This window comes from Gadus morhua, chromosome 10, assembly GCF_902167405.1.
Source record: "Gadus morhua chromosome 10, gadMor3.0, whole genome shotgun sequence".
NCBI lineage: Eukaryota > Metazoa > Chordata > Actinopteri > Gadiformes > Gadidae > Gadus > Gadus morhua.
The window spans coordinates 15,110,662-15,138,647 of record NC_044057.1 but is presented as its reverse complement, the minus strand read 5'-3'; the positions used below and the strand labels follow the sequence as shown (position 1 = coordinate 15,138,647).

Below are 27,986 nucleotides of genomic sequence, written 5' to 3'. Positions count from 1 at the left end.
ATATAGTTAGTTCAAATATTCATCACATCTGCAAGATCATAAATGTACTCTTCGTGTCGCTGTTGACCAGCATTGGAGGAGGGCGCGTTGGCTCACATCGCCCCTTGTTCTTTTTTCCTCCAAAAAGAAACGTTGTGACCGGCAGTAATAACGCAATAGTCGACCTCAGTAGTCTAAACTAATTTCAGTAAATTGTATTATTTGAGGATAGCACTGTTCATTGATCAAACTATCGGCGTCTTGGTTGTGAAACGAAATGGAAGACAAAGGATTATCTTCGCTGTTGGTGATCTATGGCCTTGTTCTCTTTATTCATTCGGATATCGTTCATGGCGACCTAAGCTATTCAATTCCAGAGGAACTTAAACGTGGGTCTGTTATTGGAAACATAGCCAAGGATCTCGGCCTCGGGGCGGGCAGACTTTCGTCTCGAAAGGCCCGTGTTGATGCTGAAGGTAATCGGAAAATGTACTGTGATATAAATCTAGCGACCGGGGATTTGATTGCGGCGGAGAGAATCGACAGAGATAGCCTTTGTGGGAAGAAAGCGTCTTGCGTCATAAAGGTGGATCTGGTGTTGGAAAATCCCTTGGAGCTTCAACGTGTCACTTTGCACATTCAAGATGTCAACGACAATTCACCACAATTTAAAGCTGATTCGATTGAGATGGAAATAAATGAGTTAGCAGAAAAAGGCACCCGTTTCTCAATAGAGGAAGCCCATGATTCAGATACAGGCCAAAATTCGGTTCAAAAGTACGATCTCCAAAAGAACGACAATTTTGTTTTAGTGGTCGATAACAACAAGGTGGAGCTCGTGTTAGAGAACAAACTAGACCGAGAAAAACAACAAGACATACATTTGCTTCTCACGGCATTTGATGGGGGTTCTCCTCAGAGATCAGGTACTGTAGCAATACATGTCACTGTGCTAGATTCTAACGATAACGACCCAGTGTTTAGCCAGGCCTTGTATCAAACGAATTTGCCTGAGAACTCCCCCCTGGATACAGTAGTAGTTACAGTGAGTGCTACTGATGCCGATGAGGGTATACATGGAGAAGTCAGCTATGACTTTGGTCATGTTTCAAATGACGACGAGCAAATATTTTCAATTGACCACAAAAGTGGGGAAATAAGGCTTGTTGGTGCAATTGATTATGAAGAAACAAGTAATTATGAACTACGGGTTAAAGCAAAAGACGGTTTAGGCCTCACTTCCTATTGCAAAGTCACCATTGATATCACTGATGTTAATGACAACAGTCCAAGAATATTCCTGAAATCTCTCAACAGTCCGCTTCCAGAAGACGTGTCACCGGGCACAGAGATAGGGATTCTAAATGTCCAGGATAGAGACTCGGAAAACAACGGTCAGGTCCGATGCTCCATTCAACAAAATGTTCCTTTTAAGCTTGTTCCCTCCATCAAAAACTACTATTCCCTGGTAACAACGAAGCAACTGGACCGTGAAACCACGTCTGACTACAATATCACCATCACTGCTACGGATGAAGGCTTCTCTCCTCTGACCGCCTCCAAGGTCGTCCAGTTGTCCATTGCAGACGTGAATGACAATGCGCCTGTATTTGAGGAGGATGACTACATAGCCTATGTTACTGAAAACAACAAGCAAGGTTCCACACTCTGTTCTGTAGCTGCTCGTGACCCCGACTGGAGGCAAAACGGCACTGTAGTGTACTCACTTCTGACGGGCCAAGTCCACGGCAGCCCGGCGTCGTCCTATCTGTCCGTTAACGGAGACACGGGGGTCATCCATGCTGTGAGATCGTTTGATTATGAACAGTTTAGGAGCTTTAAGGTCCAGGTGATGGCTAGAGACAACGGTTCTCCTCCGCTCAGCAGCAACGTGACGGTCAGTGTCTACATAACGGATGTAAATGACAACCCTCCTCAGATACTTTACCCCGCCATCGATAGTAACACCTTAATGACTGAGCTGGTTCCCAGATCAGCTCAGGGAGATTCGCTGATGTCTAAAGTGATAGCTGTGGACGCAGACTCAGGTCAGAACGCATGGCTGTCCTATCACATCATTAAACCCAGTGACCCAGGACTCTTTACCATCGGCCTCCACAGCGGGGAGATCCGGACCCAGCGAGACATTTCTGAATTGGACAGTATGAAACAGAACCTTGTGGTGGTGGTTAAGGATAATGGACAGCCAGCCCTATCAGCCACGTGCACAATTCACTTGCTTATTTTTGATACCCTGGCTGAAGTTCCAGAACTGAAGGACATGGCTTATGAAGACAGCAGTTCTAAATTGACATCTTATCTGATCATCGCGCTGGTATCCGTCTCCACCTTTTTCCTGACTTTCATTATTATCATTCTGGGATTGAGGTTTTGTCGGAGGAGAAAGCCCAGACTGTTATTTGATGGAGCGGTTGCTATTCCCAGCTCTTATCTCCCTCCAAACTACGCAGATGTGGATGGTACTGGAACTTTACGCAGCACATATAATTATGATGCATATTTAACCACTGGATCTAGAACAAGTGACTTTAAATTTGCCACATCTTACAATGACAACACACTGCCTGCAGACCAGACCCTGAGAAAAAATCCATCAGACTTTGAAGAAGTGTTTGGAGACCTTGATGTTTCCCCTGAGGTAGGCACTCCCATTTTAAACACATTCATGTCTAACTGATATTCTGCAAAGCCTAGCCTACTCTAAATGCTCAATTATTTCACTTGGCTTATCATCAGGTCTAGTTATAATTTTAAATCAGATAAGTAATATATAATGGCCTCAAAACATATATGTGGCATTAGATGAATAATGCCCTTTTTATTTTAACGAGTTTGTTTGTTGGAAGTTTGATAATGACTCTTACTTAGTCATGTCTCTCATTTAGTATTTTGCCCAATTGTTGGAATCTGAATCCCCATTTCTAGCATTAGAAGGTTGCATAACGTCTATGGTAATATCATATTACTTGCGTTGTTACATTGGAATAGCAGTTGTTTGTATGCTGAGAGTTGATCGATCAGCAAATCAGCAATGTGTAAAGCGTTTTGTATTGGATCTCTAACGGATGCAAGATGGATGAGTGTGTGGATTACCTTGTGCTCCTTCATCACAAGCTGGTTGTGTTAATGAGGTGACATCTAGTTTCTGCTTCATATTCACCTCATTTATTTATGAATTATTCAGGTATTTAGTTCATGAGATAACTTTGAATGAATGCGTTGTACAAAATCGGTTTTAACAATGTAGTTGTGCTCATTCTCGACTGGCTCTGTGCTGTACAGCTTGTTATAACGAACAGATACACCTAGTGTCGCTGTTCACCGTGGTAGACCTATAAAGACGGCCTTCCTCTCCCTCTTCACACAAGGGAAGCATACCTTTTTACAAACAGCGACAGACACGTTCAATAGAATCGTCTTCTCTTCGAATATGATTTAGCAGACCCCACTGCAAATGTTAAATAGGATGAGCATCTATACTATACCTAGAGGCTTTGTGTTACTTTGTTTCAAGATGCCTTTGTCTTCTGCATCCTCACACTGCAATCTGCCTATGGAGACATCAGCTATTCTGTCCCGGAGGAAATGAAACAAGGAACCGTTATCGGCAATATCGCACGAGATCTTGAAATGGATGTGCGTACACTTTCCACTCGAAAAGCCCGGATTGACGTTGAGAGAAACCGAAAAAGATATTGCGAGATAAACATTTCAAAAGGCGAATTGATGCTCAAGCTTTCTATTATCTATAGCTGACATCAACGACAACCCCCCTGCCTTTGAGAAGCAGGCTTATAGTGTCTATGTGACGGAAAATAACCAACCTGGCAGTAGTTTATGTTCAGTGTCAGCTCGTGACCCAGACTGGAGACAAAACGGCACACTCATTTATTCAGTTTTGCCTTGTGAGGTGAACGGTATTCAGCTGTCTTCTTATCTAACGGTTAACGGAGACACCGGGACCATCCAAGCCCTGAGGTCGTTTGATTATGAACAGTTTAGAAGCTTTAAGGTCCAAATAATGGCCAGAGACAACGGTTCTCCGCCTCTTAGCAGCAACGTAACCCTTAATGTATATATAAGTGATGTGAACGACAATCCCCCTTTGATACTTTACCCCACGCCGGGAATTAACTCTCTCATGACTGAACTAATTCCCAAATCAGCCGCTGGGGGGTCATTGGTGTCTGAGGTGATAGCAGTCGACTCGGACTCTGGTCAGAACGCGTGGCTGTCTTTTCACATCATCAAATCAACAGACCCAGGACTGTTTGTGATTGGTCTACACAGCGGAAAAATCTGGATGCAGCGGGATGTTTCTGAGCAAGAAAGCATTAAACAAACCCTAATTGTGGCAGTAAAGGACGATGGACAACCCCCTCTTTCAGCCACCTGTTCCATTTACCTGCTTATATCTGATAACTTGGCCGAAGTCCCAGAACTGAAAGATATGACCCATGAAGATGGTTCAACATTAACCTCGTATCTGATAATAGCTCTTGTGTCTGTCTCGACCTTCTTCTTTACTTTCCTCATTATTATTCTTGGTGTGAGGTATTGTCGCAGAAGGAAGCCAATGCCGTTGTTTGACAGCGGCGTGGCCATACCCAGCGGATACTTCCCTCCTAGTTACGGGGAGGTGGACGTCGCGGGGACTTTACGCAGCGCTTGCAATTATGATGGATATATGACGACAGGATCAAGAACTAGTGACTTTAAGTTTGTGAGTTCTTACAACCAAAACACGCTACCTGCAGATCAGACACTGGTGAAATCTCCAACCGGCTTCGATGAAGCATTCATTGACTCCGACGGTTCGTCCCAGGTAGGTCACGCCGATAACTAATAATTGTATTGCGTTATATTAACAATCAGAATTTGTTGCCACATATTTGTCTGTGTCAAGGATGTGTTTTTTTATAGGCCTAATTGTATTCTTAAATACGCAATAATATCTTATCTTAATTTTTATAATATTATTAATATTAAAGATATTCATATTCATTTTCTTATCGAATTTGATATTTTTATTTTTGCCATAATTGAGGCCTATATTGTGGCGTCCACTCCTGCGCCGAACAATTAGCCAAGTGTGAGAGTATATAATGAAGCAATTAAGTAAATTAACAATCCTCAATCCTAAACTACACGAATTGCGCAAATATTAGGGCCACTTTAAATCAATGTAGTCCTACGTTGATCAGCAACATGTTTTGGAATTTAGAAACCAGTGCAATCAATTATGGAAAGGCCTAGTTCAACAAATGTCTGTTGCTTGTTGAAGTAAGCAAATTCATTTAGTGATTAGGGCCTACGAGACTGAACTGGGTCGGATCTTTTGAAGGTTGTTTTCTGGTTACTTCTCTAGTGGTTGATCTGTCAGTTGTAATTTCGTGTAACGACCGAGTCGAGGCTCACCGTGTCGCTGTTCACCAGCGGAATGAGATGCCGTGTCCTACTAGCCATGTTGTCCTAAGTACATTTTTCGAGGTCTGTTCTTCAGATAGACAAGAATCGTGGTACGGTTAACCAGCATATTCGGGACTGGATTTACCCATGGACAATATCGTGGTCGTTTATAAGAACGGATTTAGATCTAGTTGCAGATAAATCTGCGGCCCACAACCGGGATTGTGTCATAATGTGCGACAAAGGATTTGGATTCCTTGGCCTGCTTCGTAGCGTCCTTCTCTTTATCCTGGCCTTGGACTTCATTTATGGAGACGTGAATTATTCGATTGTAGAGGAGCACAAACCTGGATTCGTTATTGGAAATATTGGCAAGGATCTTGGATTAGATGTGAAACGACTCTCCTCTCGAAAGGCACGGATTGATAGCGAGGGGAACCGTAAACGCTATTGTGACATTAATAGCAACGGTGATTTGATTGTGGCTGAGCGAATGGACAGGGAAGAGCTTTGTGGTGATAAGACTCAATGTATCGTTCGTTTTGAATTAGTTTTGGAAGGACCGTTGGAGATGCACCATGTGTCCCTTGAAATACAAGATATCAATGATAACGCACCTAAATTCTCCAAGGAATTGGTCAAATTAGAGATAAGGGAATCTGCAGTTAAAGGAGCCCGTTTTCCTATAATTGCGGCGAATGACGCAGACATAAAAGAAAACGGCGTGCAAGGCTACACCCTGCAAAGAAATAACCATTTCGATTTAAAAATCAGTACAAATCAGGATGTTGGTAAATATGGAGAATTGATATTGTACAGAGAACTAGACCGCGAGGAACAGCAGGAGATGACATTTGAGCTTACAGCGCTGGACGGCGGTAGTCCGCAGAGATCCGGCAGCATTGCTATTCACGTCACCGTATTGGATGCGAATGATAACGCCCCGTTGTTTAGTCAGGCTGTCTATAGAGTGAGTCTGCCTGAAAACTCAGCTCTAGACACGGTATTGGCCGAAGTGATTGCTTCTGACGCAGACGAAGGACTAAATGGAGAGGTGTCTTATGAATTTGGTCGTATATCCGATTTGGCCGCCAAGTTATTTAATCTTAATCAGAAAACAGGGTTAATAACAGTGAAGGGGTCTATCGATTTTGAAGAAGAAACAACATATGAAATGCGAATAGAGGCAAAGGATGGTTATGGCCTCACCTCAAATGCAAAAGTTATTATAGATATCATAGATGTTAATGACAATGCACCGCTGATATATCTTAAATCTCTGACCAATCCAGTACCAGAAAACGTGTCCCCTGGTACTGAAGTCGGCATCATTAATGTGCAGGATAGAGATTCTGCGATTAACAGACAAGTCCAGTGTTCAATTCAGCAAAACGTTCCCTTTAAACTGATTCCCTCAATCAAAAACTATTATACACTGGTGACCACTGAACCGCTGGACCGTGAACTAGTCTCTGAATACAACATCACAGTCCACGTTGCCGATGAGGGCTCTCCACCCCTGAGCTCCTCCAAACACATTCACCTCACCGTGGGGGACGTTAACGACAACCCACCTGTGTTCAAGGAGCAGTCGTACAACGCCTACCTGGTGGAAAAAAACACACCTGGCCATAGGTTGTGCTCTGTCGCAGCACATGACCCAGACTGGAGACAAAACGGTACAGTGGTGTATTCTCTTATAGCGGGTCAAGTCAACGGCAGCCCGGTCTCGTCGTATCTGTCCATTAACGGAGACACGGGGGACATCCACACTTTGAGGTTGTTTGATTATGAACAGTTTAGGAGCTTTGAGTTCAAGGTGATGGCTAGAGACAACGGTTCTCCTCCGCTCAGCAGCAACGTGACTGTGAGTGTCTTCATAACGGATGTGAATGACAACACTCCTCAGATACTTTACCCTGTCATCGATGGTAACTCCTTTATGACTGAGCTGATTCCAAGATCAGCCCAGGGAGGTTCTCTGGTTTCCAAGGTGATAGCAGTTGATGGGGACTCTGGACAGAACGCCTGGCTGTCCTATCAGATCATTAAGTCCACTGATCCGGGACTTTTTCAAATTGATCTGCACAGTGGGGAGATCAGGACCCAGCGAGACATTTCCGAGACTGACAACATGAAGCAGAACATTGTAGTCTCTGTAAAGGATAACGGACAGCCCTCCCTCTCTGCTACATGTTCCATGTTTTTACTGATTTCTGATAACTTGGCTGAAGTACCAGAACTGAAGGACATGGCTTATGAAGACAGCAGTTCTAAATTAACATCTTATCTGATCATCGCGCTGGTATCCGTCTCCACCTTTTTCCTGACTTTCATTATTATCATTCTGGGATTGAGGTTTTGTCAGAGGAGAAAGCCCCGACTGTTGTTTGATGGAGCAGTTGCTATTCCCAGCTCATATCTCCCTCCAAACTACGCAGACGTGGATTGTACTGGGACTTTACGCAGCACATATAATTACGATGGATATCTGACAACTGGATCTAGAACCAGCGACTTCAAGTTTGTCAGCGGTTACAATGACAACACACTGCCTGCAGACCAGACCCTGACCCTGAGAAAATCTTCAGCTGACTTTGATGAAGCCTTTCAAAACACGGATGAGATTTCCGAGGTAGGGCAGCTTTTATGATTATTACTTTTACTATTATTAATAACTATGTTTTTTTTGTCGAGTTAGCGTTCGTGGCTGGAGTGTCACGTTTCATGTTTTGGTCAAAAACGTAGACTACCCCTGCTTTTTTTGACCTAAACTAACCTGAAAATCCCTGAGGGACCACATTTTGTGTGTGTTTACCATGAATCTTATATCTCTATTCAAGTAAAATCCTGTGAGACATTCAAGGTGTGACCTGTAGGCATACTGAGGCAGCAAGGATATTGATACAAAATATATAGGTGTCGAAAATGACTGTACTAGGCCAATAGACTGTTAAGTCTGTATAGCAGACTTAACCATGGTCTAAAACTGTTAATCTGCTCTATGTAGCTATTTATAAACACTGAATAGCATCTAATTAGGTTGATCCACTTTTATAAAATATGGTTTTGTGTCCTTTTACTCGCTCAGAGTTTCAAGTCCGATCTCTATCCATGGTGCTGAAATGAGAAGGAAACACGAGCCAAACTCCTGGAAATAAGCCTCCTGTGTGCAAAGAATCAAATATACAAAAACAATAACCTCAGATATGAAGACGTGTAGTTCCGGTGTCACCGGTTATTATTAGTTTTTCATAATATATATTATTTTATTAGTTTATTGTTGTATCATTTTAGTTTTTGTTTGAAGTTGTATATTGGCCCAGCTCTTCTGTAGTATTTAAGATATACTCATAGTGTCGCTGTCTGCCTGTATTATCTAGCCTGCCAGACCTAGCGCGCCACAAAACTCCACCTTCTCTTTTTGTTAGGTTTGTGGGTTTAATCTAGAGCTACACCTCCGTGGAAGAATCTGAATCGTTTACGAACTAGCTTATGCTTGTACACATGTTGAGGCTTGTACATTTTGCCGTGAGCTCCAAGGTAATTCCTTTTGCCATTTAAAACATGGGGACAACATCTATGAACATGAAGCTGAAAGGATTATCAACCGTATTTTTTCTGACGCTCCGAGTAGGCGTCGTCTTCGGAGACATGTCATTTTCCTTCCCAGAAGAGATGGAACGCGGGTCTGTGGTCGGAAATATTGCCAAGGATTTAGGGCTTGATGTCAGCAAATTATCCGCTCGAAAGGCCCGTATCGACGCCGAGGGGAACAACAAACGCTATTGTGACATTAACCTTGCAGACGGAGATCTCATTGTTGCGGACCGGATTGACAGAGAGGCGCTTTGTGCTAAAAGGGCATCCTGCATGTTACGGCAAGAACTTGTTTTGGAGAACCCTTTGGAATTACATCGTATTAGCCTGAATATTATCGATATAAATGACAACGCCCCGCAATTTAAAAAGGACACAATAAATATCGAGATCCGCGAGTCTGCAGATAAAGGAAATCGCTTTCGTTTAGACGAGGCGCACGACGCAGATATAGGTCAAAACACCATCCAGAGCTATATGATCCAAGACAACGCACATTTTACCATTAATGTAAACACAAAGAGTGGAGGGGGGAAATTTTGTGAATTGGTTTTAGAAAAAGAGTTGGATAGAGAGGAAAGGAAGGAGATGTCCATTTTGCTTACTGCTACGGATGGTGGTTCACCACAGAAGTCAGGTACAGTAGTCATACACGTCACCGTACTAGATGCTAATGATAACGCCCCCGTGTTTGGCCAGGCCGTTTATAGAGCCAGCATCCCCGAAAACTCTTCTATGGATACCGTAGTAATCACTGTACAAGCTAAGGACGCCGACGAGGGGTTAAACGGAGAAGTCAGGTATGAGTTTGATCACATCTCGGAGGAAAATAATGCGTTTTCCCTTGATGAGACAACTGGTGAGGTGACGGTGACTGGGTCGATAGATTATGAGGAATTGTCCACGTATGAAATCCAAGTTACTGCTAAAGACGGTCTGGGATTAGCCTCCTCCTGCACGTTACTCATTGATATTAAAGACATAAACGACAATGCTCCCGTCACATTCATCAAATCCCTCACTAATCCAATACCAGAGAACTTGGCAGCCGGTACGGAGGTAGGCATCATTAACGTGCAGGATAAAGACTCAGAGAATAATCAACAGGTTCGTTGTTTCATCCAGCAAGACGTTCCTTTTAAGTTGGTTTCTTCAATCAATAACTACTATTCACTGGTCACAACGAGCGAACTTGACCGTGAACTGGTTTCGGTCTACAACATTACCATAACGGCTACCGATGAGGGACAACCACCTCTGTCGTCCTCTAAAAGTGTTACATTGTCCGTCGCCGACGTCAACGACAACCCTCCAGTGTTCGACGAAGAATCGTACAGCGCTTATGTGCCAGAGAATAACAAAGCCGGACACTCGTTGTGTTCTGTCACCGCTCGAGACCCAGACTGGAGGCAAAACGGCACAGTGCTTTATTCTCTTTTACCTGGGGCTGAGATGAACAGCATACCGGTGACCGCCTATCTGTCAGTAAATGGAGACACTGGTGTGATCCAGGCCCAAAGGTCTTTCGATTACGAACAGATGCGGTCCTTCAAAGTCCTCGTGATGGCGAGAGACAACGGCTCTCCTCCGTTAAGCAGCAACGTAACGGTCACCGTGTTTATTACGGATGTTAATGATAACTCTCCTCAGATACTCTACCCGACACAGGCGGGCAGCTCCGTAATGACCGAGATGGTCCCTAAGACAGTGCAAGGGGGCTCCCTGGTTTCCAAGGTGATAGCAGTGGACGCGGACTCTGGACAGAACTCCTGGCTTTCATATCATATTATTAAATCCACTGATCCAGAACTATTCGCTATCGGTCTTCACAGCGGAGAGCTGAAGACGCAGCGAGATTTCTCTGAGTCTGACAGCATGAAACAAAGTCTCGTCGTGGCAGTGAGAGATAACGGAAACCCCGTGCTCTCGGCTACTTGCATTATGATTCTACTTGTGTCTGATAACTTGGCTGATGTCCCTGAACTCAAAGATCAGTTGTTTGATGACAACAACTCGAAACTGACTACGTATCTGATCGTTGCGCTCGTGTCGATCTCTACCTTTTTCCTGACTTTTATCATTGTCTTATTGGGCATAAGGTTTTGCCGGAGGCGAAAGCCAAGAATGTTATTTGACGGGGCAGTTGCTATACCCAGCGCGTATTTACCACCGAATTACGCAGATGTGGACGGCAATGGAACTTTACGCAGCACATACAATTACGACGCCTATTTAACCACTGGATCTAGAACCAGCGACTTCAAGTTTGCTACATCCTACAATGACAACACACTCCTCGCAGACCAGACCATGCTGAAAAGACCCTCAGACTTTGATGATGCGTTCGGGGACGCAGAGGGAAACCCAGAGGTAGGCCTTGGTCCAATGAATATGTTGATTTTGAATGATATATTTAAGTACTTTATACATTTTCTTTGTGTGATCAATCTAAATTTGGGGAAATGAAGTTAATAAGGTCAGATTGTGAATTATTGATAAATTATGAATCCTGGTTTAAAACTAGTTCAATTTATTATTTGACCTTTACCATGTTAGGGTCAAATAACTGCAATTATATTGTTTTTGTCATTGTTGAATGACAACAGATCTATGATTCCTTTGTGCTCAATAACCTTGGTCGGTAGATTGTGACCTGGTAATCATTGTATAGGCCACAATTCTAAGGACCTGTGCAACAATGCAATTCATGCGTTGTCTCATAACGCATTCCGTATCCCTAAATATAGCATGCTTTTTAAAAAAGTGATGTCAAGAACCTAGGTTATGAACAAGTATTCATCATGGTTCAGCAGTTGAATAACGGAACACATTAAGATATTTTGCCATACGTACTTAATACCTCACGTTACTATGGAAGCATATATGTAGCAAAATTCAAATGGCAATGCAATTTGCAATTCAATAAGTCATTACATTGTGCAATTGACAATTCATTATGCAATTTAATAATGTAATTTGTAAATACGTTATTCAAAGTGTATTTTAATATACAAAGTGACAATGAAATCCTCGATAAAATTTGCAAAAGTTCTATAAAAATAGAATAACATTTTAGTCTAATTTTTTGAGTTCCTTCATTCAAATTGAAAAACTATAGCGTCCCCGTGATTGCAATGCACTTCGCCACGCTCCGTGTGTTGCGAAATTCAAATTACATTTCAATCAGCAAAACACTTTGCAAAAGATGATGCAAAACGCTTTGCAAAAGATTTTGCAAAACGTCTTGCAAAACGTTTTGCAAATCAGCCAATCACGTCTGGGCGGGAACTACGTCACTATCTCGTCAGACCAGCTGATCACCCACGACCTAGCAGCACTTGGCACTTTCTTTTCTATGCCTAGCGTTGTGCCAGGTTTGACTGGGTGACGTGTATAGTAATACGGTGAAAATGGCGGAAAGGACGGTGGCGGAGCTGCTGCGGGAGGCCGCTGCAGCAAGATGAGCAGCGGCATGCAGGGTCCGAAACCCGAAACAGCGACCAACATGCCTGCACCGGATCGCACCGGAGATGGGCGCGCAAACAGCGTGTGCCACTTTTCTGCTCGTATAGGCTACTTGACTGAAATAATTAGTCAGGGCCGTTATCTCCCATGGAAGATCTGTAGGTATGCTTTGTTGATCTGAATAAACGTTGTGTCTCGAGTGATACTGCCGTGGCTCACATTGATTCTCGAGCTCGCTGCTTTGCTTAGAGACGATCCAGAGCAAGAGACTACACCACATCAGGCGACCGAAATGATAGCAAAAGAGCGAATAACATCATTTTTGGCTGGGCTGTAGGCAGTGGAGGGAAACACAACATTAGGTTTTGAATAACTGGTGTAATGGCCTCTTATTTATGGAAACGAGACATGTTCTATAATAACATGGACAGTCGGGTCACAAGTTGATCTGGCTGCCTCCTGCTCTTAGGAAGTCTAGCTGTAATTTTTGTTACTGCAGCTGATCAAGTTTCAATGGCTCACCGGTCGATGGAATGGAATCTCAGCTTGAAGTAAGTCCCCCAATAAATGGTATGAGTTCGAATCCCGTATTTATTATAAAAAAACATTCTCCATTTATTTTGGCTTAACATTTCATCCAATTAGACTCCAAATACGAATGAGATGGGTATGGTATTGCAAGGACAGACGAGTCTTTCCCGATTTCCAACCATGGACCCAACAGCTGCCGTAGCCACGACAACAAGCGACGCATTCGGCTGATGGTCACCAGTTAACACTGTCACTACTTGAACTGAAACACCGGTTGGCGCACCCTTATCCGGTGCAGGCATGTTGGTCGCTCTTTCGTACCCTGCATCCTGCTGCTCCTCTAGAGCTGCAGCGGCCTCCCGCAGCAGCTCAGCGAGCGCCTTTTCCGCCATTTTCATGTTATTACTATCAACCCAGTCAAACCTGGCACAATGCTAGGCATAGAAAAGAAAGCGCCAAGTGCTAGGTCGTGGATGATCAGCTGGTCTGACGAGGAAGTGACGTAGTTCCCGCCCAGACGCGATTGGCTGATGTTGCAAATCGTTTTGCAAAATCTTTTGCAAAGTGTTTTGCGGTTTGAAATTTAATTTGAATTTTGCACGGAGCGTGGCGAAATGCATTGTGATCACGGGGACAATAGCTTTTCAATTTAAATAAAGGAACTCAATTTTCTTTTCAAAATGTTATTCTATTTTTATTGTTATAACTTTTGCAAATTGTATCGAGGATTTTATTGTCACTTTGCATATTAAAATACACTTTGAATAACGTATTTACAAATTACATTATTAAATTGCATAATGAATTGTCAATTGCATAATGTAATGACTTATTGAATTTCAAATTGCATTGCCATTTGAATTGTGCTACATATATGCTTCCATATGTTACGTACTTTTCTTGGAATTGGTTCCGATCGCAGATTGAATAACATGTTAGAATAAGAGTGTTCACCTTTTTGCATCGAAATGGAAGAAATTAGCATTTGCTTGAATGTCTGGTCTTCAACTTATTAAAAACACAACACAACACTTCCAGAGAAGACACATTCAACATATTGACCTAGAAACGTAGAAGGTACCTTGAAGCAGCCTAGTGTCGCGTGGTGAGGACTGAATGGGTTGAATTCATATAAAATGCATGTGCTGGGGTAGCATGCTGGCTTCAAAAAGTTGCATACTGATTAGGACGTCCTTATTGTGTGTGTGTGTGTGTGTGTGTGTGTGTGTGTGTGTGTGTGTGTGTGTGTGTGTGTGTGTGTGTGCGTGCGTGCGTGCGTGTGTGTGTGGGTGTTTCATAAAAATGAACAATTATATTGTCAGACTGATTTAATAAATGCCAGTAGAAACATGTTGTTGCAAGTTGCCGTTATTATACTGTTGATTAACCTTTCAATATTTCAAATATTTGCAATTTGAAATAACTTTCTTGCTAACGTGTGGCAGGGCTTCAATCAAATGCAGTTCTCGTCATATTTGGTTTGAATATTCTATTTTCTAAAGCAACGTTTACATTAAGTGTTTAACACATGAGGCACTTCAATAAAATATAATAATGTATATCATTAAAGACACAGTAATTGTTACCTGATAAAGAATCAACTTGATGTAACGTTGATCAGTATGGACTATCATGTGTCAAGATTTAAATGGAACATGAACAAACATTTCAAATGAAAAGGGCCAGGTTTCGCCTGCTGTGTTATTTGTGTGCTCATGGTGTCACTGTGCACCAATGAAACCAATCACTTTCTGACATCAACCAGCAAAGTGGGACTACGACGTGTTATCAGTACAACAGAATGTAGTATATTGCAGAGGCAACCGCGTCGTGTTTGCTCTTTGGCTTATGGAAATATACCTTGTACGTTTTGATATTATATTTTTTACGGAAAAGGGACGTTTTACGATGGGAATTAACGCTTTCCTGAAAATGTCTTTCAAGGGGTTCATTGTTCCCTGGTTTGTCCTTTTCTGCGCGTTTCTGCAATACACAAATGGCGACTTGGTTTATTCTGTTCAGGAGGAGATTAAACTGGGATCTGTTATTGGAAATATAGCGAAGGATCTTGGTCTTGATGTTGGCAGGCTGTCGACTCGCAAAGCTCGTATTGAAACCGAAGGAAACGACAAAAGATGCTGCGATGTAAATCTACGGAGCGGAGATTTGGTTGTGGCGGAGAGAATGGACAGAGAGAAAATATGCGCGGCGAAGCCTTTGTGTGTAATTAAATTTGAGCTTCTTTTGGAAGCTCCGTTGGAATTGCATCGTATAACACTGCAGATCCAAGACGTGAACGACAACGGACCCACATTTCCAAAGGAAAAAATCAAACTGGATATTAGAGAATCGGCTGTAAAAGGAGCGAGGTATCGTGTAAATGCGGCCCACGATGCAGACATAGGCCAGAACGCTGTTCAAAGCTATGTTCTTCAACCAAATAGCAATTTCATCTTGAATATTCAAACAACAAGTTCTGGTATTAAATATGGCGAACTGGTTTTGGACAAGGAGTTAGACAGAGAGGAACAGAAGGAAATGCAATTATTGTTAACGGCCCTGGACGGTGGTTCTCCTCAGAGATCAGGTATTATAACCATAGATGTCACTGTGTTGGATGCTAATGATAACGCCCCAGTGTTTAATCAGGCCGTGTATGAGGCCAGTCTGCCTGAAAATTCTCCGTTGAAAACCCACGTGATCACTGTTAGCGCTACTGACGCAGACGAGGGCGTAAACGGAGAAGTAACATATGAATTTAGTCAGATATCTGATGATTCACGGAAATTATTCTCACTTGATCATTCAACGGGGGAGATTACTGTAATAGGTGACGTTGACTTTGAGGAAGAAAACAAATATGAAATGTTTGTGGAGGCCAAAGATGGATATGGCCTTTCTTCAGATGCAAAAGTTATCATAAGTCTAACCGATGCTAATGACAACGCCCCATTTATCACTTTAAAGTCGTTAACCAATCCCGTACCGGAGAATGTGTCACCTGGTACAGAAGTAGGCATTATTAACGTACAAGATAGGGACTCTGAACAAAACCGACAGGTCTACTGCTTTATTCAGCAAAATGTCCCATTTAAACTTATTCCTTCCATCAAAAACTATTACTCGTTGGTGACCACAGAAAAACTAGATCGTGAATTGATTCCTGATTATAACATCACAGTTACTGCCAGAGACGAGGGCTCTCCACCTCTCTCATCCATCAAAACGATCCAAGTCGCTATAGCGGACGTCAATGACAACCCGCCTGTGTTTGATGAACGGTCATACAGCACATATGTGTCTGAGAACGTCAAATCTGGTCACATTTTATGTTCAGTTTCTGCAAGAGACCCAGACTGGAGACAAAATGGCACAGTAATTTATTCTATTTTACCAAGTGCAGCTGATGGTGCTCAGGCGTCATCTTTTCTGTCTATTAATGGAGAAAATGGGGACATTCAATCTTTGCGCTCTTTTGATTATGAACAATTTAGGAGCTTCAAAGTATATGTATTGGCAAGAGACAACGGCTCTCCTCCGCTCAGCAGCAACGTGACTGTGAGTGTCTTCATAACTGATGTAAACGACAACACTCCTCAGATACTTTACCCCGCCCCAGAGGGAAACTCCTTCATGACTGAACTGGTACCCAAAGCTGCACAAGGAGGTTCTCTGGTTTCCAAGGTGATAGCAGTTGATGGGGACTCTGGACAGAACGCCTGGCTGTCCTATCAGATCATTAAGTCCACTGATCCGGGACTTTTCAAAATCGATTTGCACAGTGGGGAGATCAGGACGCAGAGAGACATTTCTGATTCCGACAACATGAAACAGAACATTGTAGTCGCTGTAAAGGATAACGGACAGCCCTCCCTCTCTGCTACATGTTCCATGTTTTTACTGATTTCTGATAACTTGGCTGAAGTACCAGAGCTGAAGGACATGGCTTATGAAGACAGCAGTTCTAAATTAACATCTTATCTGATCATCGCGCTGGTATCTGTCTCCACCTTTTTCCTGACTTTCATTATTATCATTCTGGGATTGAGGTTTTGTCGGAGAAGAAAGCCAAGACTGTTATTTGATGGAGCGGTTGCTATTCCTAGCTCTTACCTCCCTCCAAACTACACAGATGTGGACGGCACTGGAACTTTACGCAGCACATATAATTATGATGCGTACTTAACCACTGGATCTAGAACAAGTGACTTCAAATTTGTTACGTCTTACAATGACAACACACTGCCTGCAGACCAGACCCTGAGAAAAAATCCAACAGACTTTGAAGAAGTGTTTGGAGACCTTGATGTTTCTCCTGAGGTAGGCATGTTGTACTATTATCGACTTTATTATTAACTATGTAATTGTTTCATTTTAATTCACAGTTCCTCAAATTAACCTTTATTTGGTTAGTGTGGAATTTATTTATTAATCGATATTATACATAATATAATATATTTACAACTATTAACACCTCGCTGGTTTTGATCCAGAGTGACACTTCATTGCTTATTGATTTTTAATAAGAGCTGAAAAGACCATTCACCCTTTCCATTATCCGACGTTCAACATATCTTTGGTTTGTAACTGCACTCAGTATTGCAAACATCATTCACAGGTTGGATTGGGATGAACAAGAGTTCCACTTGCTTCACAACATATCAATCGAACCATTTTATTTTGCATTATACGGATGCAACACAATGTTGCTTAATGTATATCCACAACATATAGATCTGGGCCAGTGGTAAAGGAATGCATATAATCGATAGGCAATCTAATGGTAGATTTTCTTCGGCTTTAGCCCTGTCCATGGTGCTGAATGCACCTTAAAGACACTGGGCCCTATTTTAACGGTCTGAAACGCAAGTGGGAAGCGCAAAGCGCAAGTAGCTTTGTGGGCGGTGCTGTACGGTGTTTGCAGATGCATTGATTTAAAAGTACAACTTATTACCGCTGCATCAGCTGTTCTTTCCCAAATAATTTACCAAGAATGTGCGGCTAGGTAGATGAGAGAAGCAAAGTGTATAGGCGAGGTGCACAAGCAATCCGTATGCATCGCATGCGCATGTATGCATGCGCCCTTAAAATAGCATCTGACAGTGGCGTCTTTGCATTAGGGGCCAGTGGGACACGGCCCCACCAGAGAACGCTGTCGTGCAGGGCACGATTATACTTTTCTTTTTTTTTTCAAAAATGTCATTGAGCATAAGTTAATAATACATTAATTGTTAATAATTAATTACATGTCCGCAGTTTTAATTTAATGAACGCAATTGTTGTAGTGTAGTAGTTGTGTGTGAAATAGTTCGTTGCTCCGTCTCGTCAGTTCCGCTCGGTGGGGCACAGCCGAGATGGCCCCGTCTGCTGCAGTGTAGAAAACTGGTGCTGTTGCGCGAGCAAGCGCGTGCGCAGCGCCCGCTTCTGTTTCGGCGGTGGGGCCAGAAGTTTAGTGCCCCAAAGCTCTTCTCATTGGCTGATTTGTAGAAAGGGCGGGGTTTACGACGGGAGCCGATCAGATCTTGCTAGCTGGCTAACGTAGTTACTGTTACAGTTACTGTTACAGTAAATAACAACAAATGGACGTTTCATTCATTAAATGATGAATTGTGTTGAGTATCTGTCTCATGTGAGATTTAGCACTTGAACAGAAGTTGGAGATAAAACGTTTGGGACCACATCGCCCTACGGATTTAATCATTATTCAAGAGGGAAAGGACAAGAATAGATCGTTCAACCAGGAGTGGTTCAAGCGGAAAAAAATGCTTGTGTTTCACCTCAGCCACACAAAGGAGACCAGACAGCACTGTCCTTAAAGCACAGGTAATTACCATCTTGGCCCAAACTTACTTAAATTTCCACCCAGGATTATCCAGGTCTGAATAGGCAACCACTCTATCAGGCTAGATTCATTGTTAATTGTACAGTATGGTGGCCTGCAAACTTAATGCAACTTAAACCATACTTCTTCTTTTTTTGGTATATTGTGAGTGGTGGCTTTGTATATTGATTGCTGTCTAAAGGGTGTGCGCCGTTGTGTTTTTATTGTTGCCACGTTGTTGTTTTCTTGAGTTTTGATATTGTGAGATCTTGAACGCTGCCATTTGGTGGTGCTATTGCTATAATAGCCTAATATATGTCGTCAGATTCGCGTTTGAGTGATGGCATTATTCAGCTGCAATTTTGGTCCCCTCTGTCACTTGCTACTGTTTTTTTTGTGATGGTAGTAATATGTGGTATTTCTGGATTGCGTTATAATATTTTCCTGCATGGGCCCCACCAGAGTTTCCAAACCAAAATCGCCACTGGCATCTGAACAACGCGCCACTGACTTTAAACCAGGTATTTCCTGTGGGGTGTTCCACAAAGCCGGTTTTATCACATAACCGGGTAAGTTAACCCAGGGTTTGCTGTAACCCTAGGTTTTCCGTTCCAAAAGGATCACGGTATGTTAGTTGCTATAGCAACATATGCTCTGAATCAAACCTGGTCGGACCAGGTTTTGCGCAGGTTAAGTTTGAAACATAACCCGGTTTTGGGCATTTCAACCGGCGTTCACCGCAGATTTCATATGTTCACAATGGCATGCCCTTTTGATGAGAGAACTGCTGATATCAGAGCGCAAATTATACGTGCAATCCACCGGGAGCGATTGATAAGACCACGGCTCGACATCTTGGCATATTGGATGACTTTTTGCTGGAGTGGAGAGACATAGATTCTCGCGCAAATCTTTAATATATTTAAATAGCCTTACATAGCCAACATTACCAATCGAGGACCTGGCCTCAGTTCACTCCAGACTATTTGCGTAGCCCTCCGTTTTTTTCAAATGGTAGTTTTATCTAGGCTATAATGCTGGAGATGCTGAGCACATCACAGTCGTTTCAGATGACCCATCCAAGATTTGTATCGGCCTCCTATCATACAAAGAGCAATATTGTCTGAGTACTCTGCCGAGAGGCATTTACAACATAAAGTATAAAATAGTCCTAACGGACTTGCATCCACTGGAGAATGTTCGATCGTAGCCGGCGGCTTCATTACAAGCACTGATCCATCTTGATCTGTGAAGTTGATGAATTGTCACTTTTAGGTTTTCTACTCAGTTACCAAAAAAATAAACATTTGGAATAGTATGCGCTGTGGCAAGCACACGGTTTGCATGTGTTACTTCGAAGGCAAAAAAAATCTAAAATACAAGAAAACACAAAAACCTACATTCAACCAGTGTGGGGTATGGCCCATGACTCTCTGAGGTGGTAGGTACCTCCAGGTAGGCTACCCCCTCCATGCCAGGGCGCCCTGAATTTATGTTTATTAACAGCTCCTCCACCGGGGTCAAGACAATTTGAGGGCCAGATCCAGTCTGCCGACTGTCAGCCTTTTCACGATTGGCTTAAAAAAATGGCTTATTTAAATTGATACCAATACGATGGTGGTAAAAGCTTACCAGTTTGTATGTTTTTTATACTTCATTTTTATACTTGATCCTCTGACCGCTTGGAAGCAATCGGAGTTCATATTGTTTTAGAAGAAAGGGGTTATGTGGTAGGATCTTTAAGAATGCTTAACTGGGATATTTATGTATTCATGGCGCAAATATTAAGGATCATGCTTTTGACGTGTAACTAACGCATTTACGCGGTCAGCGATCCGCTGCCAGGCTTTGGTTCTCCGGGTTCCAGAGGTTTTAGCGTTCCCTTTTCTTGTGATAATGTCCTTCTCCTCGTCATAGCTCTCCAGGAGAACCTGGAGTTCCATTTCATTGAAATAAGCGGCCCGTTTCGCCATATCGATCAGGGTTTCCATGATCCATACATCACGTCTTTTTAAGTTTGGCGTGGACGCGCACAACCCTGTGTTAACCAACCCCGAGTTGATTGAACTAATGCATAACCGCTGCTGTGGAACCGAAAACTCTGGGTTGGTCGGCACAGGGTCAATCAACCTAGAGTTCAGCGTTAACTCAGTGTTTGTTAAACCTCCGTTCGTGGTACACCCCTCTGGTCAGTAGCGCAATGGTATTCAGAGACGGCAAAATACCGTTTGCGCCAGAACACGCCTCCTCCTTCCGCCGAACCGCCCCTTGGGGCGCATGATCAATCCCTAATTTACCGGCGAGTGGCGCTGGTGGGAAAAGAACGCTTTGCGCCAGTTGTAAACTAGCAACGACACATGCGCCAGTGACTAAGTCACTTGCGCCGGATGCAAGATAGGGCCCACTGTGTTGTTCAGCAGGAATCAGTCTTTATAAAAACATCATGTAGCCTGTATGTCATGGGCCTACAGTAATATTTCAAATGTATTACTTGAAGATGGAACATATAACATTACTATAACTCAACCAACTAAACCAACCAAATGAGAAGGACTGAGTAAACTCAATAATCATTTGACTTCCAAAAAAAATAAATATATACTGTATATGGTATTGACAGTATACGACGTACGCTGTCAAACTTTTGAAGGTGTTATATTCCGTTTGTACACACGGGGTCACCATACACTAGCAAAGGATTAGATTGTGGGACGCATAACTCAGCCACAAAGAAGAACAAAGCTTCACCGTATAGCAGGCCAACGGATCGGCCAGAATACGCTTTTCAATCTCGAGGACAAGGCTGTATATTTGATCGCAGAATTGATTTAACTCTGAATCGACATTGTGGAGTGCATTTTTCAAAGATGGAGTGTACCCATCTGTGTCTTCGTGGAAGTCTGTTTTTATTTTCCTTCCTGCACTATGCACACACCGAAATGAGCTATTCTATAGCTGAGGAATTGAAGCCTGGATCTTTCATTGGAAACCTACCCAAGGATCTGGGACTTGATGTGGGCACGCTATCTACTCGCAAGGCTCGTATAGAAAAGGGAAAGAATGACAGAAAGTATTGTGACATCAATCTGAGAACCGGAGACCTCATTGTTGCAGAGAGGATTGACAGGGAAGCGCTGTGCGGTGAAAATCATGCTTGTGTTCTCAAATTTGAGCTCCTTTTCGAAGCTCCCCTGGAATTACATCGTATAAATGTACAGATCCAGGATATAAATGACAATTCTCCAACTTTCCCAAAGGACATCATCAAATTCGAGATTAGAGAATCAGCTGACAAAGGAGCTCGGTACCGTGTGAATGCGGCTCATGACGCAGATATCGGTCAGAATGATGTTCAGAGTTACGCTCTCCAACAGAATAGCAACTTTGTCCTGAATATGCAAACAACGAGTGCGGGTAGGAAATATGGGGAGTTGGTTTTGGAAAAAGAGTTGGACAGAGAGGAACAGCAGGACATTAAATTATTGCTCACGGCTTTAGATGGTGGTTCTCCTCAGAGATCAGGCACAGTAGTCATACATGTCATCGTTTTGGACGCCAATGATAACGCCCCAGTTTTTAGTCAAGCTGTTTATGAAGCAAGATTGGCAGAGAACTCTCCGTTCAAAACCGCGGTAATTACGGTGAGCGCCTCGGACGCAGACGAGGGCGTCAATGGACAAGTCACGTATGAATTCAATCAAATGTCTGATAAGTCGCGCATGATGTTTTCACTCGATGAAACCACAGGCCAGATCACTGTGACAGGTACCATAGACTTTGAGGAGGGTTCCAAATATGAAATGTTTGTTGAAGCCCAAGATGGTTATGGCCTCACTTCAGATGCAAAAGTTATCATCTTCATAACCGATGTTAATGACAATCCTCCTACTATATCGTTAAAAACGTTGACCAATCCGGTGCCTGAGAACGTGTCACCTGGTACAGAGGTCGGTATCTTTAACGTAGAGGACAAAGACTCCGAGAAAAACAGTCAAGTTCGATGCTCCATTCAACAAAATGTTCCATTTAAATTAGTTCCATCAATCACACGCTATTATTCTTTGGTAACAACGGATAACCTTGACCGTGAAGTAGTGTCAAATTATAACATCACTATCATAGCCACTGATGAGGGCTCCCCTCCTCTATCTTCTATTACTATTTTTCAAATTGATATTGCTGACGTCAACGATAACCCACCTGTGTTTGAGGAACAGTCGTATAGCAGCTATGTCCCTGAGAACAACAAACCGGGCCACAGCCTGTGTTCTGTTAAGGCCCATGACCCAGACTGGAGACAAAACGGTACAGTGATCTATTCTCTTTTACCTGGTGAAGTCAACGGTGCTCCAGTTTCCTCATATCTATCTGTTAACGGAGACACCGGAGTGATCCAAAGTGTCAGGTCATTGGATTATGAACAGTTTCGGAGTTTTAAAGTCTATGTAATGGCACGAGATAACGGTTCTCCTCCGCTCAGCAGCAACGTGACTGTGAGTGTCATCATAACTGATGTAAATGACAACACTCCTCAGATACTTTACCCCGCCCCAGAGGGAAACTCCTTCATGACTGAACTGGTACCCAAAGCTGCACAAGGAGGTTCCCTGGTTTCCAAGGTGATAGCAGTTGATGGGGACTCTGGACAGAACGCCTGGCTATCCTATCAGATCATTAAGTCCACTGATCCGGGACTCTTCAAAATCGATCTGCACAGTGGGGAGATCAGGACCCAGCGAGACATTTCTGATTCTGACAACATGAAACAGAACATTGTAGTCGCTGTAAAGGATAACGGACAGCCCTCCCTCTCTGCTACATGTTCCATGTTTTTACTGATTTCTGATAACTTGGCTGAAGTTCCAGAACTGAAGGACATGGCTTATGAAGATAGCAGTTCTAAATTAACATCTTATCTGATCATCGCGCTGGTGTCCGTCTCCACTTTTTTCCTGACCTTCATTATTATCATTCTTGGATTGAGGTTTTGTCAGAGGAGAAAGCCAACGCTGTTATTTGATGGAGCGGTGGCTATTCCCAGCTCTTATCTCCCTCCAAACTACGCAGATGTGGACGGCACTGGAACTTTACGCAGCGCATATAATTATGATGCGTATTTAACCACTGGATCTAGAACAAGTGACTTTAAATTTGTCACATCTTACAACGACAACACATTGCCTGCAGACCAGACGCTGAGAAAAAATCCAACTGACTTTGAAGAAGTGTTTGGAGACCTTGATGTTTCACCAGAGGTAGGCACCCTCTTGAGATTATTCTTGATATTTTCAGAGATCCAACACAACAATTGTTACTCTCTAATTATTCATTGTTTTAGATTTGCTCATTGTTGAGCATTTACGACACAGAGACACAGTGTAAAAATGTGAGGCAGATTGTGGCTTGCATGACTCCCATCCAAAAGATCTTCATATCCCAGTATCATGCATATTTTGAGCAGGACCAGGAATACATCCCAGACACAGGTTAAACGAATGGGGATACTCACAAGGTGCTTCAGAAAGGCTGATAAAAGGTTAATGAATCAAAAGTTAAACTTTAATATTGCAACCTTTGCTTGAGTTTAATTTTGTTGAGTACAAGATTAAGCAAATAATTTGCATTTTTGCAGTGCTTGTTTTTGAGGAAAAACAATTGCTACTTATAAACTTTGGATCAAAGGAATGAAGATTAATTGTATTACTTAATACATGCATTTGATATGAAAATAATGTGGCTATTAAACAATACTGAAGTGCATAATTCAGTTGTCATACGAGCAAAAACAAAAATTATGTATATATTATCTTAGTCAGCTAAAGAAGATGAATTATATTTTTAAAATCGCTGCCAAAACATTGCAGTCATGTTGATGCAAAGAAGGATGTTCTGCCTCTGTCCGTGGTGCTGACGTTCGATGAGCCTGAACCCTTTATGTTTCAAAGAACATACCGCAGTGCCTTTGTATTGTATTGGCATGTGTTCTTCTCAATTATAGTCTGTTGAGTATATGGATTGCATAACACGCTCTATGTGTTATATCTCTGGTATACTCATGGTGTCACTATAGACCAGCAAAGCGCTATGAAACCGACCCTCATGTCCATAGTGCATATTGACAGGCTCGAGCACAAAGCACATTGCGTGCACGGACACAACGGATGAAACTAGCAGGGAGAAACCCGTCTACAGTAAAGTTGCTTTAATTGGATGTAGCTAAAAAAAGTTTTTGTGTGATTGACGAGTCACGACTGTGTGTTGGACATCCCTTGTACGAAAATGAAAGACGGACATTGCGGATTCTACGGTTTGATTTTCGTTTTCATTTTTTTACTGCACTTCACAAATGGCGAGCTTGACTATTCAATTCAGGAGGAGATGAAGCTTGGTTCTATCATTGGAAATATAGCAAGGGATCTTGGGATTGATGTTGGAAGATTGACTGCTCGCAAAGCTCGCATTGAGACGGAACGAAATATAGCATACTGTGATATAAATCGTCGTACCGGAGAACTGACCGTTGCGAAGAGAATAGACAGAGAAGTGCTCTGTGGCGAAAGGGCTTCGTGTTTTGTCAAATTTGAGCTTCTATTTGAATCTCCATTAGAATTACATCGCATGTCACTGAAAATCGACGACATCAACGATAACACACCACTGTTCCCGAAGGATACAATCAAACTGGAAATTACAGAATCCGCTGACAAAGGAGCTCGCTACCGCGTCAACGCGGCCCATGATGCAGATATAGGCCAGAATGGCGTTCAAAGCTATATTCTTCAGGAAAATAAACATTTTATTTTAAATACTCAAACCACAAGTGCTGGAATCAAATATGCTGAATTGGTTTTAAATCAAGAATTAGACAGAGAAGAACAAAAGGGAATTCAATTATTGTTAACGGCTATTGACGGTGGATCTCCCCAGAGATCAGGTACTCTAACCATAGACGTCACTGTGTTGGACGCTAATGATAACGCCCCAGTGTTTAGTCAGGCCGTGTATGAGGCCAGCCTGCCTGAAAACTCTCCGTTGAAAACTCACGTGATCACTGTCAGCGCTACTGACGCAGACGAGGGCGTTAATGGAGAGGTTACATATGAATTTAACAAAATGTCAGATAAGTCACGAACGCTTTTTTCACTTGATCAGAAAACAGGTGACGTTACTGTTATAGGTGACATTGACTTTGAAGAAGGATCGAAATATGAAATATATATAGAGGCCAAAGATGGTTATGGTCTCTCTACTGACACAAAAGTTATTATATGTATTACAGACGCCAATGACAATGCTCCAATCATATCGGTAAAATCGTTGACCAATCCAGTGCCTGAGAATGTATCACCTGGTACAGAGGTTGGAATAATTAACGTGCAGGACATGGATTCAGAACAGAACCGACAGATCCGCTGCTTTATTCAACATAACATGCCATTCAAACTAATTCCTTCTATCAAAAACTATTATTCACTGGTGACCACCGATAAACTAGATCGCGAATTAATGCCTCATTATAACATTACAATTACTGCTATCGACGAGGGCTCTCCACCTCTGTCCTCATTAAATACTGTTCAAGTCGCTATCGCTGACGTCAACGACAACCCACCTGTGTTTGAGGAACAGTCGTATAGCAGCTATGTCCCTGAGAACAACAAACCGGGCCACAGCCTGTGTTCTGTTAAGGCCCATGACCCAGACTGGAGACAAAACGGTACAGTGATCTATTCTCTTTTACCTGGTGAAGTCAACGGTGCTCCAGTCTCCTCTTATCTATCTGTTAACGGGGATACCGGAGTTATCCAAAGTGTCAGGTCATTTGATTATGAACAGTTTAGGACTTTTAAAGTCTATGTAATAGCACGAGACAACGGTTCTCCTCCGCTCAGCAGCAACGTGACTGTGAGTGTCCTCATAACGGATGTAAATGACAACACTCCTCAGATACTTTACCCCACGCCGGAGGGAAACTCCTTCATGACTGAACTGGTACCCAAAGATGCACAAGGAGGTTCTCTGGTTTCCAAGGTGATAGCAGTTGATGGGGACTCTGGACAGAACGCCTGGCTGTCCTATCAGATCATTAAGTCCACTGATCCGGGACTTTTCAAAATCGATCTGCACAGTGGGGAGATCAGGACCCAGAGAGACATTTCTGATTCTGACAACATGAAACAGAACATTGTAGTTGCTGTAAAGGATAACGGACAGCCCTCCCTCTCTGCTACATGTTCCATGTTTTTACTGATTTCTGATAACTTGGCTGAAGTACCAGAACTGAAGGACATGGCTGATGAAGATAGCAGTTCCAAATTAACATCTTATCTGATCATCGCGCTGGTATCCGTCTCCACTTTTTTCCTGACTTTCATTATTATCATTCTGGGATTGAGGTTTTGTCGGAGAAAGAAGCCCAGACTGTTATTTGATGGAGCGGTTGCTATTCCCAGCTCTTATCTCCCTCCAAACTACGCAGATGTGGACGGTACTGGAACTTTACGCAGCGCATATAATTATGATGCATATTTAACCACTGGATCTAGAACAAGTGACTTTAAATTTGTCACGTCTTACAATGACAACACACTGCCTGCAGACCAGACCCTGAGAAAAAATCCAACAGACTTTGAAGAAGTGTTTGGAGACCTTGATGTTTCCCCTGAGGTAGGCATAATCTAGATTTTTTTCTTAATATGTACAGAAATCCAAACACAACAATTTCTACTTCGTTTTTCTTCACTGTTTTACAGTTGATCATTGTTTAGCATTAACAACATGGACGACGCAGTGAGGAATGTAAGGCAGTTAGTCGGTTGGGTGTTTGACATATTTTGAGCACTACCCTGAATACATTTCTTGCACAGGTCATAACAATTGGGATAGTCAAGGTATTTAGAAAATATATGGTTACAATGGAATCAATTTAGATAAATTCCTCAGGATTTAGCTTTCATATGAGCATACAGAAAATGATACAAGCTATAGGAAAGGATAACTATCCATTCAGAGTAGCAGCCAATACAGTGCATTTCTGTCATTCTGATGTACAGAAGATTGTCTACCTCAGTCAGAGGTGTTGACGTGTTATGACCCTGAATCATTTAATCTTTCAAAGCACAGACCGCTTGGTCTTGCTATTGTAATGTCTTGTTTTTGT

The 27,986-nt window shown here is 42.6% G+C and overlaps 6 protein-coding genes across 6 annotated transcripts in view; all 6 read left to right on the top strand.

Annotated features, from left to right (window-relative positions):
* Positions 1 to 88: 88 nt before the first annotated feature.
* Positions 89 to 4,929, top strand: LOC115552765 (protocadherin beta-16-like). The gene is made up of 4 exons (XM_030369077.1): positions 89 to 2,667; positions 2,926 to 2,951; positions 4,167 to 4,273; positions 4,924 to 4,929. Exons 1-4 carry the CDS (start codon positions 257 to 259, stop codon positions 4,927 to 4,929), a joined length of 2,550 nt encoding a protein of 849 aa, XP_030224937.1. The 5' UTR covers positions 89 to 256.
* A 564-nt stretch (positions 4,930 to 5,493) lies between these two features.
* Positions 5,494 to 27,986, top strand: part of LOC115552155 (protocadherin gamma-C5) — a 297,188-nt gene continuing 274,695 nt past the window's right edge. The window contains exon 1 of the mRNA XM_030367983.1: positions 5,494 to 8,044. Within this exon, the coding sequence (XP_030223843.1) occupies positions 5,642 to 8,044 (2,403 nt within the window). The 5' untranslated portion in view covers positions 5,494 to 5,641. The remainder of the gene's footprint in view (positions 8,045 to 27,986) is intronic.
* The window catches only part of LOC115552186 (protocadherin gamma-A11-like), a 136,054-nt gene continuing 116,922 nt past the window's right edge, over positions 8,855 to 27,986 (top strand). Inside the window, exon 1 of the mRNA XM_030368042.1 lies at positions 8,855 to 11,379. Coding sequence (XP_030223902.1) covers positions 8,977 to 11,379 — 2,403 coding nt within the window. The 5' untranslated portion in view covers positions 8,855 to 8,976. The remainder of the gene's footprint in view (positions 11,380 to 27,986) is intronic.
* LOC115552164 (protocadherin beta-15-like) lies at positions 13,845 to 17,376 on the top strand. The gene has a single exon (XM_030368021.1). It carries the CDS (start codon positions 14,854 to 14,856, stop codon positions 17,359 to 17,361), a length of 2,508 nt encoding a protein of 835 aa, XP_030223881.1. The 5' UTR covers positions 13,845 to 14,853; the 3' UTR covers positions 17,362 to 17,376.
* LOC115552237 (protocadherin beta-15-like) lies at positions 21,586 to 24,991 on the top strand. The gene is made up of 2 exons (XM_030368138.1): positions 21,586 to 24,085; positions 24,897 to 24,991. Exons 1-2 carry the CDS (start codon positions 21,694 to 21,696, stop codon positions 24,989 to 24,991), a joined length of 2,487 nt encoding a protein of 828 aa, XP_030223998.1. The 5' UTR covers positions 21,586 to 21,693.
* Positions 24,965 to 27,712, top strand: LOC115552203 (protocadherin gamma-A12-like). Its single transcript, XM_030368057.1, has one exon. The coding sequence runs from the start codon at positions 25,106 to 25,108 to the stop codon at positions 27,506 to 27,508; it is 2,403 nt and encodes an 800-aa protein (XP_030223917.1). The 5' UTR covers positions 24,965 to 25,105; the 3' UTR covers positions 27,509 to 27,712.